Raw genomic sequence first — 18,396 nt, forward strand, 5'->3', positions numbered from 1 at the left:
AAGGGTACAGAGGCAAAACAGAGGAAGAGACAGAAGAGGCCAAGGACAGAGGCGCATATCTATTGTGGACCATGTTGTCAATCATGGCCTTACAATGGCTGAAGGGTGCAGCTAAATATTGGGAGATCGACCATATCCTCAATAATTCAAGCATTGGAAACAGTCTCTTTCAATCAATATCCCACATACAGTAATGTGTAAATTTGTACTTTTGAAATGGATATATGGCATACATAAGAAGTGCAGCCTCCTGCATTTCAGTACAGTAACTGTTGCCATAGTTTACATCAGGTAATACTAACAGAGTGCACTGTTATAGACAACATGACTAAGCATTTTGACGATTTTGTTTGTGAACAATGACACAAGGACTTTTCATTCTGATGGCACTGATACGTTCATTGACATAAATACTTACTTTTGAGAGATGAATTAAAGATTTTGAGTAAGTTACAGGCTTTTGCAGGAAATGCATTGTGTGGTGCTGTTTGTATGAATTGTTTTGAGAAATGCACATACTTCTTTGCAAATATTAAGGATGATTCAAGAAATGCACCAAAGCGACTGAGAAAAACTAATGTTTTGGGGGCAGCCGTGGCCTAATGGATAGAGTCGGACTTGTAACCCAAAGGTCGTGGGTTCGAGTCTCAGGTCCGGCAGGAATTGTCGGTGGGGGGAGTGGATAACCAGCGCCTCTCCACCTTCAATACCACGACTGAGGTGAGACCCTTGAGCAAGGCACCGAACCCCCAACTGCTCCCTGGGCGCCGCAGCATTGGCTGCCCACTGCTCCGGGTGTGTGTGTGTGTGTTTACTGCTATGTGTGTGCACACTTGGATGGGTCAAATGCAGAGCACAAATTCCAAGTATGGCCACACGTCACTTCACTTAATAAATACTGGGATTTATAAATTGTGTTAAATTAATTGGTAGGTTACAGTAGCCTATGTGTAGGACAATTTATGTTTTGTTACTGTCCTTTTATCTTACACCTTTAACCCTATAATTGTTCAGGTAGGGTAGGATAGTCAAATCTAGCCTAAACCACCCACACACAGGTTGAAGTCCTTCAGGAATGACGTAGAAGTCTCCCTTGTTCATGTTTGAGATCCAGTCTCATGGGAGGTAGTCGTAACAATAAAATTACTTATTTTATTGGTTACAATACAAAGCAGTTAATGCAAAAATAAAACAAAAAAATCAGGTAAGTTACAAGTCGTCAAACTCTAAGCAGCAGTAGGCTACTTGAGATGCTGTTAAGCGTCCCTCATCAGGTGTCCTTCACGCTTAATGTAGGCAGCATCTGAAGAGTGGATTACTTTTATACACCTTTTTGAGTTATTCCAATTACACATCAATGTCTGTGACCCATGACGGATGTCCTTCTTTTGTGGCTTACGTTGCTGTCTGCGTCTAGCTCTTTCTTCATCGTAGTCTTTTTCTGTCTCATCTCCGTTTGATGTTGCAACATGCTCTCTTCACCATTATCAAACCGACAAGCAAACTCAGACATCTAACTTTCACAATTGTTGTTTATTCATCCTAACAAAGCAAGTTTTGCAAGTGAAAGCATCTTTATCTCAAAGCACATATGGCATTAACTTAAAACAAGCAAATAACATAACTTTGAAACGGGTAAATAGCAATATCATTATCCATATCCAAAACAGTTTATATACAATATGTACAACTGATGAATTTTACAGTTATGCAACCAAACTGACTTGAGTTGTATAATGACACTATTGACTTAGAGCTGCTTTACAGCAGAATTTGAATTTGATGCTATTGTGAAGCTGCTGTGAAACAATCTATATTGTATAATGTGCTTTAGAAATAAAGTTGACTTTCTGACTTGGCTTGTATGCATTCAGTGTGTGTGTGTGTGTGTGTGTCAGTGGCGAGCGGTGACTTTTTTAACAGAGTATGCTGAGTGTACATTTATGGTAAGAAATTTACAAAATATCTTCATGGAACATGATCTTTACTTAATATCCTAATTATTTTTGGCATAAAAGAAAAATGGATAATTTTGACCCATACAATGTATTTTTGGCTATTGCTACAAATATACCCCAGCAACTTAAGACTGGTTTTGTGGTCCAGGGTCACATATTGCCAAGTAACATTGCAAACAACAATACAATCACAGAAGGACTTTAACTGTAAGCAACACAAGTATACGGAAAACAAAGGTATTGTGTCCTGTTTTTCTTGATGTTTGTTATTATTTCAAATTTTATATACATTTTTATAAACTTTTTATATTTTTTATTATTTACTACTTAGGCATGTTGACAATAACGTCTTCAACACTGTCTATGACCAGATATGTTTTTAGTGTACTTTCAAAATTTGCTTTGCTTGAGAAAGCATGAAATTATGTTTGTTTGTTTTTTTTCATACGATTTCGTCGGGTTAGTTTTGCATCAAACACAATGTAATTTTCGGCAATCGAGATCTGGCAGCAACAGCGCATTTTTCTGCTTGGGCGAGCGCTTCGCGGACACTTTACCTCTCGCATGAAATCACGCGCATACCAGCAAATCACTGAGAACAATCCTGACGAATCACAGCAACAGAGCGGAGGCGCCAAAGCTGAGGAGAGTCCGCTTACCCGGAAGCTTCCGTCACTAACGTAGATTTACAGAAAATGACCATTGTTTTCAAATAAATCATTTTACATACTTATTCCCAACACTTCATTAAGCTTTAAGTCACATCTTAAATGACAAGGAATCAACTTATAATCATGTTTATATTCATTAGCCCGTGAACTCATTCTCTCAGAAGGCCTGGGTATGCGGCGCATTCGCAGCTTATATGGACGGAACGCCACTGGTGTGTGTGTGTATGTACAGTATACTGTACACACACACACACGTTTGTTTTTGTGAATTGTTGGGACATTCCATAGGTGTAATGGTTTTTATACTGTACAAACCGTATTTTCTATTGCCCTACACCAGGGGTTTTCAAAGACTAAGACAGTGGGCCTCCCTTTTGACACAACTTACCCAATGCACCCCCCCCCCCCCCAACGCACACACATGCACACACACAAAGATAAACACACAGAACAATGTCAGACTGTTAACTCACTTTTATCATTATTTGTGTCAACATGAAAAGTGCAGTTATTTTCAGAGTAATAACAAGTAGGTTAATATAAAGTTTTTAAAACTAAGAATAATGAAACAAAAACAATGATGGTTCATATGAAAAGAACTGATTTTTTTTTTTTTTTTTGCTATTTAAAATTGTAAGAACTGTCCATCCCAGTAAGAACGGTCAGATGATCTGTAACAGAGAGTGGGAAAAATTTAAACAACGCCAAAATTTAAATATATCAACTATTGATTAATATGCTTACATAATTATATCCCTACCTTAGTGAGTGGTATGCATTTGTTTCCTCGCTGCGCAGAGAAGACTAATTATCGACCATATCCTCAATAATTCAAGCATTGGAAACAGTCTCTTTCAATCAATATCCCACATACAGTAATGTGTAAATTTGTACTTTTGAAATGGATATATGGCATACATAAGAAGTGCAGCCTCCTGCATTTCAGTACAGTAACTGTTGCCATAGTTTACATCAGGTAATACTAACAGAGTGCACTGTTATAGACAACATGACTAAGCATTTTGACGATTTTGTTTGTGAACAATGACACAAGGACTTTTCATTCTGATGGCACTGATACGTTCATTGACATAAATACTTACTTTTGAGAGATGAATTAAAGATTTTGAGTAAGTTACAGGCTTTTGCAGGAAATGCATTGTGTGGTGCTGTTTGTATGAATTGTTTTGAGAAATGCACATACTTCTTTGCAAATATTAAGGATGATTCAAGAAATGCACCAAAGCGACTGAGAAAAACTAATGTTTTGGGGGCAGCCGTGGCCTAATGGATAGAGTCGGACTTGTAACCCAAAGGTCGCGGGTTCGAGTCTCAGGTCCGGCAGGAATTGTCGGTGGGGGGAGTGGATAACCAGCGCTCTCTCCACCTTCAATACCACGACTGAGGTGAGACCCTTGAGCAAGGCACCGAACCCCCAACTGCTCCCTGGGCACCGCAGCATTGGCTGCCCACTGCTCCGGGTGTGTGTGTGTGTGTTTACTGCTATGTGTGTGCACACTTGGATGGGTCAAATGCAGAGCACAAATTCCAAGTATGGCCACACGTCACTTCACTTAATAAATACTGGGATTTATAAATTGTGTTAAATTAATTGGTAGGTTACAGTAGCCTATGTGTAGGACAATTTATGTTTTGTTACTGTCCTTTTATCTTACACCTTTAACCCTATAATTGTTCAGGTAGGGTAGGATAGTCAAATCTAGCCTAAACCACCCACACACAGGTTGAAGTCCTTCAGGAATGACGTAGAAGTCTCCCTTGTTCATGTTTGAGATCCAGTCTCATGGGAGGTAGTCGTAACAATAAAATTTCTTATTTTATTGGTTACAATACAAAGCAGTTAATGCAAAAATAAAACAAAAAAATCAGGTAAGTTACAAGTCGTCAAACTCTAAGCAGCAGTAGGCTACTTGAGATGCTGTTAAGCGTCCCTCATCAGGTGTCCTTCACGCTTAATGTAGGCAGCATCTGAAGAGTGGATTACTTTTATACACCTTTTTGAGTTATTCCAATTACACATCAATGTCTGTGACCCATGATGGATGTCCTTCTTTTGTGGCTTACGTTGCTGTCTGCGTCTAGCTCTTTCTTCATCGTAGTCTTTGTCTGTCTCATCTCCGTTTGATGTTGCAACATGCTCTCTTCACCATTATCAAACCGACAAGCAAACTCAGACATCTAACTTTCACAATTGTTGTTTATTCATCCTAACAAAGCAAGTTTTGCAAGTGAAAGCATCTTTATCTCAAAGCACATATGGCATTAACTTAAAACAAGCAAATAACATAACTTTGAAACGGGTAAATAGCAATATCATTATCCATATCCAAAACAGTTTATATACAATATGTACAACTGATGAATTTTACAGTTATGCAACCAAACTGACTTGAGTTGTATAATGACACTATTGACTTAGAGCTGCTTTACAGCAGAATTTGAATTTGATGCTATTGTGAAGCTGCTGTGAAACAATCTATATTGTATAATGTGCTTTAGAAATAAAGTTGACTTTCTGACTTGGCTTGTATGCATTCAGTGTGTGTGTGTGTGTGTGTGTCAGTGGCGAGCGGTGACTTTTTTAACAGAGTATGCTGAGTGTACATTTATATACAAGGAATCAACTTATAATCATGTTTATATTCATTAGCCCGTGAACTCATTCTCTCAGAAGGCCTGGGTATGCGGCGCATTCGCATCTTATATGGACGGAACGCCACTGGTGTGTGTGTGTATGTACAGTATACTGTACACACACACACGTTTGTTTTTGTGAATTGTTGGGACATTCCATAGGTGTAATGGTTTTTATACTGTACAAACCGTATTTTCTATTGCCCTACACCAGGGTTTTCAAAGACTAAGACAGTGGGCCTCCCTTTTGACACAACTTACCCAATGCACCCCCAACGCACATACATGCACACACACAAAGATAAACACACAGAACAATGTCAGACTGTTAACTCACTTTTATCATTATTTGTGTCAACATGAAAAGTGCAGTTATTTTCAGAGTAATAACAAGTAGGTTAATATAAAGTTTTTAAAACTAAGAATAATGAAACAAAAACAATGATGGTTCATATGAAAAGAACTGATTTTTTTTTTTTTTTTTTGCTATTTAAAATTGTAAGAACTGTGTCCATCCCAGTAAGAACGGTCAGATGATCTGTAACAGAGAGTGGGGAAAAATTTAAACAACGCCAAAATTTAAATATATCAACTATTGATTAATATGCTTACATAATTATATCCCTACCTTAGTGAGCGGTATGCATTTGTTTCCTCGCTGTGCAGAGAAGACTAATTCGTGGTTGTAGTGACGTCAGAAACAGACGAAGGTCATCCTCCACTTGAAGAAGTGAACGATATTTGTTCTTGATGAATGTCATAGCAGAAAATCCTGATTCGCACAAATACGTTGAAACGAATGGTAAAAGTTTCCTCAGTGCTCTTTCTGTGAGTTCAGGAAATTCATTTTGAACAGAGAGCCAGAAATGTCCAATGGAAGTGTGTGTAATCATTTGCTCCAGTTCACGATTACTAGTCAGATCAATCAAAGCCTCTTCATCTTGCATAGACAGTGCGTCACTTTCTGCTGGCTTGAACTTGAATGGATTGCGAATCCACTCATCCTGGATTGTCTCGTTGGAAAAATAGTGTGTGAATTGCTGACACAGACCCCTAAGGTGTTCAGCGACCGAAGGCTGAATAGGAACCACTGTCGGCCCTGCCTCTTGCATGAAGTCAGCCAGCGTAGGAAACATGTCCAAGCATCCTTTCTCCACACAAGTGGCCCATAGATCCAGCTTTCTCCGGAACGAGGACACTTGCTCAAATGCCGAAAACACATTGCTGTCTCTGCCCTGCAATGATGTATTAAGCATGTTGAGGCGTTCGAATATGTCCGACAAATAAGCCAACTTTGCGATCCAGCTTGAATCACTCATGTGCTGTGCCAGTGGGGATTGAACATTTGACAGAAAAAGTAGTACTTCCTCACGCAAATCATAAAGTCGTGATAGAACTCTGCCCCGAGACAGCCAGCGGACTTCGGTGTGCAGAAGCAGCTGTTTGTAATGCGCTCCCAATTCATCGCATAAAATATAGAAAAGGCGAGCATTTAGAGGTCGTGCTTTTATCAGGTTGATAATTTTCACAGCTTCGTCGAGGACACTCCGAAGATCATTTGGCATCTTCTTGACAGCTAAGGCTTGTCTATGGATTGTGCAGTGGGTCCACACGGCTCTCGGAGCTACCTCTTTAACCCTCGATATGAGACCACTGTGGCGGCCCGTCATTGATTTTGCCTCATCACTGCATATGCCACAGCAGCGTTCCCAGTCTATATCGTTCTTTCTCACAAATTCGTTCAATTTGTTGAAAATGTGTTTACCTGTTGTGTGGGTGGGCAAAGGACTACTAAATAGAAACTCTTCTTGAATGTCCATGTTTTTCACATACCGCACATATGTTAACAGCTGAGCGCAGCTGGCCACATTGGTGGATTCGTCGATCTGAAGTGCAAAAAATGGGCTGTGTCTGACGCTGTCTAACACTTGCTCCTTCATATCCTGTGCCATGTCTGAGATGCGCCGACTTATTGTGTTGTCAGAGAGTGGAACAGAATCGATCTTAGAAGCTGCTGCCTCTCCTAGCATCACGGAACATATAGGTCTTTTGCTGACGGGAGAATTAACGTCTCTCCAGTGGTATGTGCTTTTCCTGCCTTGGCAATACGCAATGCAGCGCGATATGAAGCTTCAGTGGCCTTTCCATTTGATTTGACAAAAATCTTCCACAATTTTTTTCTGACCTTGAAAGCTTTGAAGTTTTCTCTGGAAAAATTCTGGAGGTTTTTCTGCTACCTCAACATGCTTGGTTTCAAGGTGTCGCTGAAGTTTTGCGGGTCTTATGCTGTCATTAGCCAAAATATCTTGACAGACCACACATAAAGGTCGTGGTTCAGCAGCTGATCCTGTCCACATAAATCCTAAACTTAAATACTGATCATCACATCGTCGTCTTTTGGGTTTAAGTCCTGAAGTTGAAGGCTTTGAATCGGGGGGTCTCAGAAACCGCTCCATTGTATTAATAGGCATATACCTATATTGGCGGGCTTGCAAAACAGCAGCAAATTCACAGCTATGGCCTTCTGGGTGAAAAATGTTTCTCATATTTTTGACGTATTATTTTTTAGTATCGTTTAAAATAAAAACATTTAAATATAATAAAAATACATATAATAATTAAACTAAATAATTATATTTTTTATTTATTATAATTTTTCCCCGCGCCTCCCCTGACATGCTGTGGCGCGCCCCACACTTTGAAAACCGCTGCACTACACCAACCCTACACCTAAAATTACCCCTTACAGGAAACTTTGTGCATTTTTACTTTCTCAAAAAAACTCATTCTGTATGATTTATAAGCCTTTTGAAATATGGGAACGTGGGGATATGTCCTCATAAATCACCTTCTCCTTGTAATACCTATGTCATACCCATGTCATTATACAAATTTGTGTCCTCATATGTCACAAAAACGCACACACACACACACACAAACACACACACATACACAATCATATACACTGTAAACAGAAATGCAAAAAGTTCATATACACATCTTCTTTTAAACCTTTTATCTTATTTACTTGGTCTCACAATGTGACAAATTTAAAAGAACAAATATTCCTTGTAGTCTCTCAGTTACAGTTTTTTTCAACTGCTTACACACAAAATCTTTACTTGTCACTCAATTTCTGAAACCTGACACTCAAACACCAGAACCACACACCAAATCTGCAAAACCATACACTAATTTTCATAAAACACTTTTTGCAAAACACAACACACAATTCTCTATGAACACACAAAAAACTAACAGGAATTACAGTTTTTCACAATCGATTTGACACATTTCTCCAAACTTAGGTTACTGTTCTCAAAACAGTTAACACAGTGATCTGAACACTTTGTAATTGTCCTAAACAGATTGTACGTTTTCATTCATTTCATACAAATTACAAATCAATCAAATAATTTTCTCAAAACAATGTGCACAAAACTATAGGCCTATAAATAGGTCAAAGGTCAGAATACCTGTTTTGAACAATGGATGCCAACAATGGACAGAGAGCAAGAGGAGTAGGAGGAAGAGGAAGAGGAAGAGGAAGAGGAAGAAGAGGACGAGGGCAAAGAAGAGAAGGAAGGAGAGCCATCTCTGATGAGATTAGGGCAACACTTGTTGATCATGTGATCAACCACGGTTTGACCATGAGAGAGGCTGGACTGAGAGTCCAGCCCAACTTGAGTCGATTTACAGTGGCATCCAATAATTCGAACCTTCAGAAAAGAGAACAGGTATGCAACTATCTAATGACTATTTTAGCATATTGGAAGTATTGTGGCCAGGCCCAGCCCAGAGAAGAGATGAAGCGTAGCTTGGCCCCCCCCCCTGGGAATATACTTTTGGTTTACATATGTTTATGGTTTTGTTGTATGCTACTGTATACAACAGTAATGTTTGACCTAATAAATATTTTCTGTTTCTACATTGCATTGGTGTTTACAGTGTACTTGTTACCCCTCTCAGCAGATTACTTTCACTGTAGAACATTGTATTGAAATATAGATATAAGCCTATGAAAGACCAAAGAGCTTTAGATTTAGAACAACAGTGTTTACATGATATATCCAAACATTTACTATTATGAAAGAAGTGTTTGCCATTTGATGGCATTTTGAATGCAGTGTTACATTTTGAAGGAGATGTGAGGCATTTTGTATTTTGTGTGTGCAGTTTTGGGAATTGTGTGTAGAGTTTTGAAAAAAGGTGACATTGTTTTGAAAACGTGTGTAAGCAGTTGAAAAAAACTGTAATAAACGCATTACTAGAAAAAATTGCAGTGCTTCATTTTGCAAGTGATGTGAGGTATTTTGCACTTTGTGTGTGCAATTCTTGGATTTGAGTGTAAGGTTTTGAAAAGAGGCAAAGTTTTGAGAATGTGGAGTCACAAAAGCAGCATTACAGCAGTCTTACACACACCAGATGATAATGCTTGACTTTTACTCAAAAACAAACAGATTTCACAGTGTTAGAGGAGACTATATTTAATTATCAAGTTTAACTATGCGTATTGTTGTCTTTTTGCATCAGACATCTTAGTGGTGATATTAAGTATTTGAGAAGGGCAAGTATGTGGTCATATGTTCAAAATGCATTGACTGAAACAGCACGTCTTTTGTGCTTAACTGTGAATTAAATAAAGGTGTACTTGCCCCACCCACTGGCAACATACTTGTTTTTGGACACCTTGGGCGATACTGGCACATACATAAAACACAGTGACAATACTGGCAATGATAACATGTTGACACTGTTATGTAATTTATAGGTAAGTAATAGTCTTTTTATAGGATAAGAAAAAGAATTGCTCTTGTTCTATCAAGAAATAGGTGTAACATTCTTCATTCATCATTCTATTTTTCTCTTTACAAAGAAATGGGATGTGAATTTTAATGAGTCAGAAAATGTTTTTGCTGAATAGTTTTACAGCCATGACCCTGTGATACTGGCTTAAAAAGAGGAACAACACTCAAGCTACTTTACAATTTATACTCGGACAGACCTAGACAGACTGAGGATTCATTGACCTGGGTGAGTATCCACTTAAAATCCATTGAAAAATAAGTCAGCAAGTGAATGAACCAGACTGAAATAATGCAACTTCATATAAGCAGAACATCAGACATCCTTTTGAGGTGACAAAACTTTGCAATGTGAACACTTACATAAGTTTAGAAATGAAACTGGGTGAAATGAAACAGCTTTATAATGTTTTTGTAGAGGCAAAATACTGTCATTAAAGAGGAATTTTCCTCGTATGCTCTGCTGTTACTTACAAAGATTTATATCAGTTCACGGTTAAAGCATTCTGTCTTGTTCTGGCATGTCTTAATATTTATGCCTTGTTATGAAAACCTGGCATTGTGGATGACAAGGATGACTTGTGACTTTCTAAGAAGACTAATATGTAACTTTGCCATAGTTCTTGGAATGTATTCTGGATAAGCAGGAAAACTAGCTTTTCAAGCTGTGCATGCACCACCGTTGCATTTACATGTGTTCTCATTTCAGTTTCATAAGCAGCTGGATCCAGATCTCAGCGCATACATTCAACAATGCTTAAGGTTAGCTATTTCCTCTTTGGATTTCTTTAATTGATTGTAATTGATATATATATATATATATATATCTGGTGATCATAGATCATGAGTTGTACATATACTTTTGTAATCAAATGACATTGTTTTTCAATATTGCTCAACCATTTCTTTTCCTGTGTCTGGTTATTTGCTTTCAACAGAGAGAAGTCAAGCCATACTGGAACTTGTCAGTCAAAGTTTTACATGCGAAGATCCATCAGTCCTATGACTACTGTGAGACAATCTGTCCTCTTAACAGCAGCCAAATATATTCATTTACACATTTTAATTTTCTTTTAGCAGAAGTGTAAAGTTTACAGCAAACATGTTTAAACCTGTTAGCAGTTTAGATAAAAAATGTGTGTTGTTGCTTGAACTTGCTCTGCTAGTTAGACATGCCTGTAATGCACTATGTAGCAGGATGCAATATTTTTTATATACTAAATATAGATATCAGTATAATCCTTTGCCTGTGTAGCAGATCTTTAAAGGTGTTTCTGATGTTTCTACAATTCGACAACTAATGCAACAGTAACCTCTATTCATGAGTAAACATGCATACAAATAGATCAATGCTTAATTCTGTCAGCCAACTCACAAACTTTTCCAACCCCACCTCAATTTCTCTTTAGTGTCTGCGTCTGACTGCTATGTCATCCTGAACTTACCCACGGCATCGGCCCGTACAAATCGCACCAAGACTATAGCAAATAGCGAGAGACCTGAATGGAATGAAACTTTCACTTTCAGGGTGCACAGCAACATCAAGGTAAACCACTAAAATTTTTGTCTGATCTTAGAATATTATATCTTATTTCTAACCTCCTTATTTGTACCTCTCCAGTAAAATGTGTCATATGAACAACACTTCAACTCCTTTCTTCTCAATATCTCAATACACAGAACATTCTAGAGATCTTGATCTATGATGAGGATCCATTAATGAGAGACGACCATGGTGCCACTATCCTATTTGACATCAATAACCTCACACACGGGAAAAAGGAGACCAAATGCTTTATAATAAATGATGAGGTCAGTGCTATATGGAGATCTCATATCTAAACAGGCATTACAACATGAAATAAACACTTAGTTGACAGAGCACCTGATTTTTTAATGTGACTGTTGTACTTTCTTTTTCAGACCAAGGATGAACTGTGGGTGGAGTTTGAGATCACAAAGAGGTGAGTGAGTATGCCTCCTGCACTTCTAGTGAACATTTGCAAAAATAGGTACAAGCAAGAACTGGTTGTACAGTTGAATGTGCATGTCCCTACACATAAATCCGAAAGTGTCTGTTTTGTGTTTAACTATGTGCTGCAGCTCTGACACACCAACGCCATGCGTCTCTAACGGAGTTTTGGTGGTACGAACCTTTACTACAGCTTTCTTATCTGTATTGTGGGTTGCAGTTGATTTAAAATGATTTTCTGATGTACAGTATAAGAAGGTGTCTTACTAAAAAGCTACAGTTTTAATATAGGCTACATGCACTCTTACCACTCTAAAAAATATAAGATATCCTTTATCAGACGAGCTTTATGCTTTCTCTTTAAAATAGGCAGGTCCTTTTTGTGAGCTGAATGTAGAGATAGACAAGCTTCTAAAGAAATCCGAAGGTAATTAAAGACATTTTCATCCACATTTCCCATGCAAATGTTTAGATAATAGTCTGCTACGGGAAATTCACTGGTATTCAGAAATAACTGTAAAAGAACTGTAAAAAATGTTAAATTGCTCTGTTCTGTAAATTCATTTTGAAAACACATAAAATCCTAGATTTATGTGTTTTTGCTTATTCTCTGTGGTCCAGCAACGCAAAACATGGTGTTAAAACTGAAAGGGGCATACAAAGAGGATTTCATGATCTCAAATTCTGAGGAAAGCTCTAGCTTCCTGAAAACATTACGTTACTACATCAACCGAGACCTGGAAACTGAACTTAATCTGACCTCAGAGACTTTTGTCAACTCAGCAAATGTAGGTCATCCATGCCAACAGGCATTCCTGATACACCATGTTTATTGAAAATTGCTGTAAAAACTACCACATACATTTTATTACTTATGGAACACAGTATATACAGTACCTCACATAATGGCTTGTAGATTTATAAAGCACATGAAACAAAGTTTGGCTTTAAATGTTTGCTTAAACATACTTTTCTCCAGGTTGGGACAGTAGTAGTGGATGCTGCCGTTTCACACCCTGTGAACACTGAATTGACTTCTATCCCTTTTAAACCATTACCAGCCAAACAACAGATTACGGTCTCTTTGCCTCTGGGAGAGGTGAGTTATTGATTCAATAATTGATTAAATCTGAATGTGATGCTCCAAAAATGGTTCATTGACAATATACTGTAGTAACACATAATACAAGTAACTGAGTAATTTACATTTCTAATTAATTTATTAAGCAATCCTGTATTTATACTCATGTTTTGTGCATTTGATCTAAAAAGACCTTTCTTTTTTCTGTTTTTCAAAGAATAAAGTTGATCTGCAACTGAAAACGGATGATCGGTAACAAATCGTGAATTAATTCACTTCTGTCCTCAGTAGTAGTTTAATAATATTAAATGAAATATTGTAAATTACAATACTATTTATCAGCTTTCATTTCAAATCCATCCTAACCTCAGAATAAAAATGGTTTTGTGTGTTCTGAAGCTCTGGCGAAGAGCTGGATGTGCGTCTGGATTTTGATATCCCAGTGGAAGAAAAGAAATTTCTGGTGAAGAGAAAAAAAGTCGTGTCACAGGCTCTACAGAAAGCTCTGAAACTCAGCTCTGCACCTGAGCCCAGCAAGGTACTATAGACATGAGCACAAATAACTCAGATACTCAGCAAAGAACTGAGGGATGTTTTCCTACTGTGCAAAGTCAAATTTTGATTCTGTTGTTTGTATAGAATACAAATACCCATCAACAAATAGACCAAAATTGAATTCTGTGTTTGATGTGACTCCTCAGGTCCCAGTGCTGGCTGTGGTGTGTTCTGGTGGTGGGAGCAGAGCTTTAATAAGCACATACGGTAGCCTTCAGGGTCTGCAGAAGAGCCAGCTTCTTGATGCAGTCAGCTACATCACAGGGGTTTCAGGTGCCACTTGGTGAGAATGTGACTTTGTTTCTAGACAGACTGAGAAAAACCATGTGTGCCATTTCTCCTGCGAGTCAGCCAGTCAGACTGAGTTTTTTGTTTAATCCTCATATTTCAGGGCTCTAGGCTCTCTTTATGGAGACCCTAACTGGTCAAAGGGTGGCATTGATAAGTCTATGGAGTCTATAAAGAAGGAGCTCTCTAAAAAGGTGCTCAGTATGTTTTCCTCAGAGCAGCTAAAGGAATACAAACAGAGGATGGAAGAGCGAGAGAAGGAAGGACACCTTGCGTCTCTCATAGACATGTGGGGTCTGGCTTTAGAGTATCTTTTCCAAGGGAAGGTAAAAAAAAAAATGTTTGCTGTCAGTTTTGACTGTGTTAAAATTTGGTACACAATATAATACACTTTCATTTAATAGAAACCCATGGGTACACTATCTGGAATGCAGAGGACAGTGTCTGAAGGCCAGAACCCTTTCCCCATATGCACAGCTGTTAACCTGAAGCATGGCAAAACAGAAAGTATAATAGATGCAGGTATGTACTAATAAAAATTGAATTGCCATTCAGCTTTTAGTTTCAGACTATATAAACAACACATGGGCGGTAAGTTCATAATACAGCAGTATTAGCAAACAAACAAACACAGTTGTGCTTTCTGTAAAGAACATAATTTGTTTAGGATGTAGATATTGTCTGCTATACTGGTCTCACACGTTATTTGAGTCAAGGTGGCTTGATGTCATTGGGTGTCAATTTATGTTCTGCTTTGTTTTAAGAGTTACAGTACGTCCATGGAATAATATACTATACACATATTACATAATGCTTATACATAATATGTACATGTACACAGAAACTGCTGTGCAGTTGTTTGAACAAGATAGTGTTTATATCATCAAAATGTGGTTGATTTTTTTTTTTTTACATATCTGTTAGTTGGTTTACCTATCTGTCAGACTCATACTGTCTAATAAGTGAACCAGACTTTAGTCAAAAGCTTGTTTGTATTGAAGTTCCAGCCATTTGATTAAATGCGTTCATTCGGAACAAACTGCAACGTCATTAAACATAGTTGATACTTGAGTCGTGCATATTAGAGGAGCTTGAGGTATGATAGTATAATTCTGTAAATAAATATAATGTAAAATACCATTGTATTACACTTGTATATATAACACATCCATGTTTTATTTGACATGTAATTAATATAAATTGTCATTTAAAAGTCATAAATGTCTGTTGTGAAGTTTAATATGAAAATAAATGTCATTTGGTTATATGTAACCCTGGACCACAAAACCAGTCTTAAGTGTAAATTTTTCGAAATTGAGATTTATACATCATCTGAAAGCTGAATAAATAAGTTTTTCATTGATGTATGGTTTGTTAGGATAGGACAATATTTGGCCGAGATACAACTACAACTAAAAATCTAAATATTGAGAAAATCGCCTTTAAATTTGTCCAAATGAATTCTTAACAATGCATATTACTAATCAAAAACGATGTTTTGATATATTTACAGTAGTAAATTTTCAAAATATCTTCATGGAATATGATCTTTACTTAATATACTAATGATTTTTGGCATAAAAGAAAAATCTATAATTTTGGTAATTTTGACCCATACAGTGTATTTTTGGCTATTGCTACAAATATACCCCAGCGACTTAAGACTGGTTTTGTGGTCCAGGGTCACATATTAGAAGTATAATTATGAATGTTGCATTGTAGCTGTTGCACCTTGCGCACTTTATAATTGTGACCAGTCAAGTACAAATCCTTTTTACTGCCTTTATATCATTCAAACTTCTTCAAGTGCTGGAGTGATGTGCAATGACTGTTGGGTAAATTTCGCTATCAGCTGAAGTGATGTACAGTTTCAATAGTTATAAGAGACTATTCAGCAGCTGTTTCTGAAGATATAAACACATGCAAATAATTTTCTTATCCAAAAGATTTACAGAACATTTTTAGAATAGGTTCACTGTATGCTTAAGTAAGGAGTAGGTAATAAACAACTAGCTTGTAGCTTGATGTTGTGAATAAAAGAGCTTATAACAGATCAATAATTCTGTTTATTTTTGTTTCCGATTTAGAATGGTGTGAATTCACTCCATATGAGGTTGGATTTCCCAAATATGGTGCTTTTGTACCTGCACAGAACTTCGGGAGTGAATATTACCTCGGTCACATGGTCAAGAAACTCCCTGAAACTGGATTGTCCTTTCTTGTAGGTGAGTTTGAGTGTATGTGCATTTATGCACATAATGAAGACATGAAACAAAAGAAAAATTGAAGGCCGTAAGGAAGAGAAGAAGAAAGTGGCATGTTGCATCCAGCATCTAAAAAATTTGTGTAGCTAATCATGACCAGTAGGGGGAGTCTACGTCTCTGTTTGAACATGATGCTGTGCTGTAAGGAAATGATGTAAACTGTAATCAGTCACAATTAATGAGTACAAACTCTGTGTGTGGTTATAAAGGAATGTGGAGCAGCATTTTCTCTATAAATCTGACGGATATCTGGAGTCTTGCCACAGGAGTCAACCCTTCCTGGATGCCTTGTGCTGGAGGAGTGAGTAACACAGGTGAGAGTTTGTGATGTTTTTTAACCCCAAACTTAACGGTTTCATGATAATTATAAGAAATTTTTCTTGAGCAGCAAATCAGCATATTAAAATGATTTCTGAAGGATCATGTGACACTGAACACTGGAAAAATGGCTGCTGAAAATTCAGCTTAGCCTTCATTGGAATAAATTATATTTAAAAACATTTTTATTTTAATTTACAAATAAAATGTTAAAGATTGAATCGTAACAATATTTCACAATATTACTGTTTTTATTGTAATTGAAATAAATGCATTACATTATCATCAGACATCTTTCAAAAAACAAATCCCTAAACTTTTGAATGGTAGTTACATTTGTGTTTCATTATTATACAGTGACATGATGCAATTGTCTTGTCTTCTTCTGTAAAGAGACTGATAGTAAACCAACAGCACTTGGCACATACCTGATCAGCCCCGTGACGGACTTTGCTAAAATGCTGTGTGGCTTTATGACCAGCCGCCCCATTGTCAGCCAGATATACAACTTCCTGAGAGGCTTCAACCTGCACAGCAGCTACAATGAGAACACGGGCTTCATCACATGGAAAGGTCTAGAGCTCTGCTCATACCACTGACCATTTCAAGTGTGCATTCTGTGTTGATTATATTTATTCTTCAGATGGACTATACATTATATTAGTGTTATTTCAATTTGGTGATGTCTGTCATTGTATGAAATATAACCAGGGCCGTCTACACCTAAATAGCTGATGATGTTTGCAGTCATCCATTATACAGTATTCATGCTCTGTCTACAGATACACACCCAGATGCCTTTCCTAACACCATGACTCCAGCTGATCCTGTGCTGAGCTTAGTAGATGCTGGATTTGCCGTAAATGCAGGATTTCCTCCTTTGGTTCACTCTCACAGACACGTGGACGTTATTTTGTCTCTAAACTACTCTTGGGAACAAGATCAGTTTAAGGTGAGGACCTGGAAGATTTTATAAGTTTTGATTGAAATGCAAATATCAGGAACTTAAAAAACTTTGAAAAAAATAAAATAAAATTATGTCTGTTTGTGTCCAATAGGTCATAAAGCAATCTCAGGAATACTGTGCTGATCGGAAGATTCCATTTCCAAAGATCAATTTCAAAAAGGTGGAGTCAGAGCCACTGAAGGAAGTGTACGTGTTTGAGGATAAAGACAATCCGGAAGCTCCCATAGTGCTTCACTTTCCCTTGGTCAATGTCTCATTCAAGCAGTTCAAAGCTCCTGGTAAGCACTACCATCACTCTTTACATCCCATCTGCCATATTCCCAATAGGAATTACAGTGCTTCTAAGGCAGGACTGTATTTATATTCCTCAAACATGGTTAAAATGTTAATGTTATATTGTGTAAATACACATAAATATAAAATATATATTGTGTATATTTTATATAGATATTTTTGACTAAACATATATACATTTATCCATAAAAATGGACAATATACACTACTGTTCAAAAGGAATCTTTAATGCTCACCAAGGCTGCCATTTCTTATCAAAATTCAGTAAAATAGTAATATTGAGAAATATTACAATTTACTGTTTAAAAATGTTTTTCATTTTAAAAGCATACTGAAAACTTCAACAATATTTAACAATACTTTTGCGACATTTAAAGCACTTTTAATGGTTTAATTGCAGTATATTGTGATTGGATATTGCTATTGTCTGGTACATCAGCTCAAATAACCAAGAATGCACATCATTGTAAAAATGCTCATGTAAAATTATGTGTATGTGTGTGGTTTAGGAGTGAAGCGGGAGGGAGAGAAGGAGCAGAAGGAGGGAGCGGTTGATGTTGAATTTAAC

At 37.3% G+C, this 18,396-nt stretch overlaps 2 protein-coding genes across 2 annotated transcripts; one reads left to right on the top strand and one right to left on the bottom strand.

Moving 5' to 3' along the window:
- Positions 1 to 5,913: 5,913 nt before the first annotated feature.
- LOC131523565 (zinc finger BED domain-containing protein 5-like) lies at positions 5,914 to 7,314 on the bottom strand. Its single transcript, XM_058750047.1, has one exon. The coding sequence runs from the start codon at positions 7,312 to 7,314 to the stop codon at positions 5,914 to 5,916; it is 1,401 nt and encodes a 466-aa protein (XP_058606030.1).
- A 2,599-nt stretch (positions 7,315 to 9,913) lies between these two features.
- pla2g4f.1 (phospholipase A2, group IVF, tandem duplicate 1) lies at positions 9,914 to 18,390 on the top strand (the record flags this gene model as incomplete). The annotated part of the gene is made up of 22 exons (XM_058749518.1): positions 9,914 to 10,055; positions 10,209 to 10,318; positions 10,799 to 10,851; positions 11,028 to 11,100; positions 11,499 to 11,635; positions 11,770 to 11,901; positions 12,013 to 12,053; positions 12,193 to 12,235; positions 12,431 to 12,488; positions 12,683 to 12,849; positions 13,041 to 13,160; positions 13,360 to 13,394; positions 13,542 to 13,680; positions 13,844 to 13,980; positions 14,089 to 14,311; positions 14,390 to 14,507; positions 16,073 to 16,210; positions 16,459 to 16,563; positions 16,961 to 17,140; positions 17,350 to 17,519; positions 17,626 to 17,812; positions 18,338 to 18,390. Coding segments are annotated over exons 3-22 (2,265 nt in total), but the record flags the coding sequence as incomplete, so codon positions are not given.
- Between the last annotated feature and the right edge of the window lie 6 nt (positions 18,391 to 18,396).

The sequence above is a fragment of the Onychostoma macrolepis genome, chromosome 17, assembly GCF_012432095.1.
Source record: "Onychostoma macrolepis isolate SWU-2019 chromosome 17, ASM1243209v1, whole genome shotgun sequence".
Taxonomy (NCBI): Eukaryota; Metazoa; Chordata; class Actinopteri; order Cypriniformes; family Cyprinidae; genus Onychostoma; species Onychostoma macrolepis.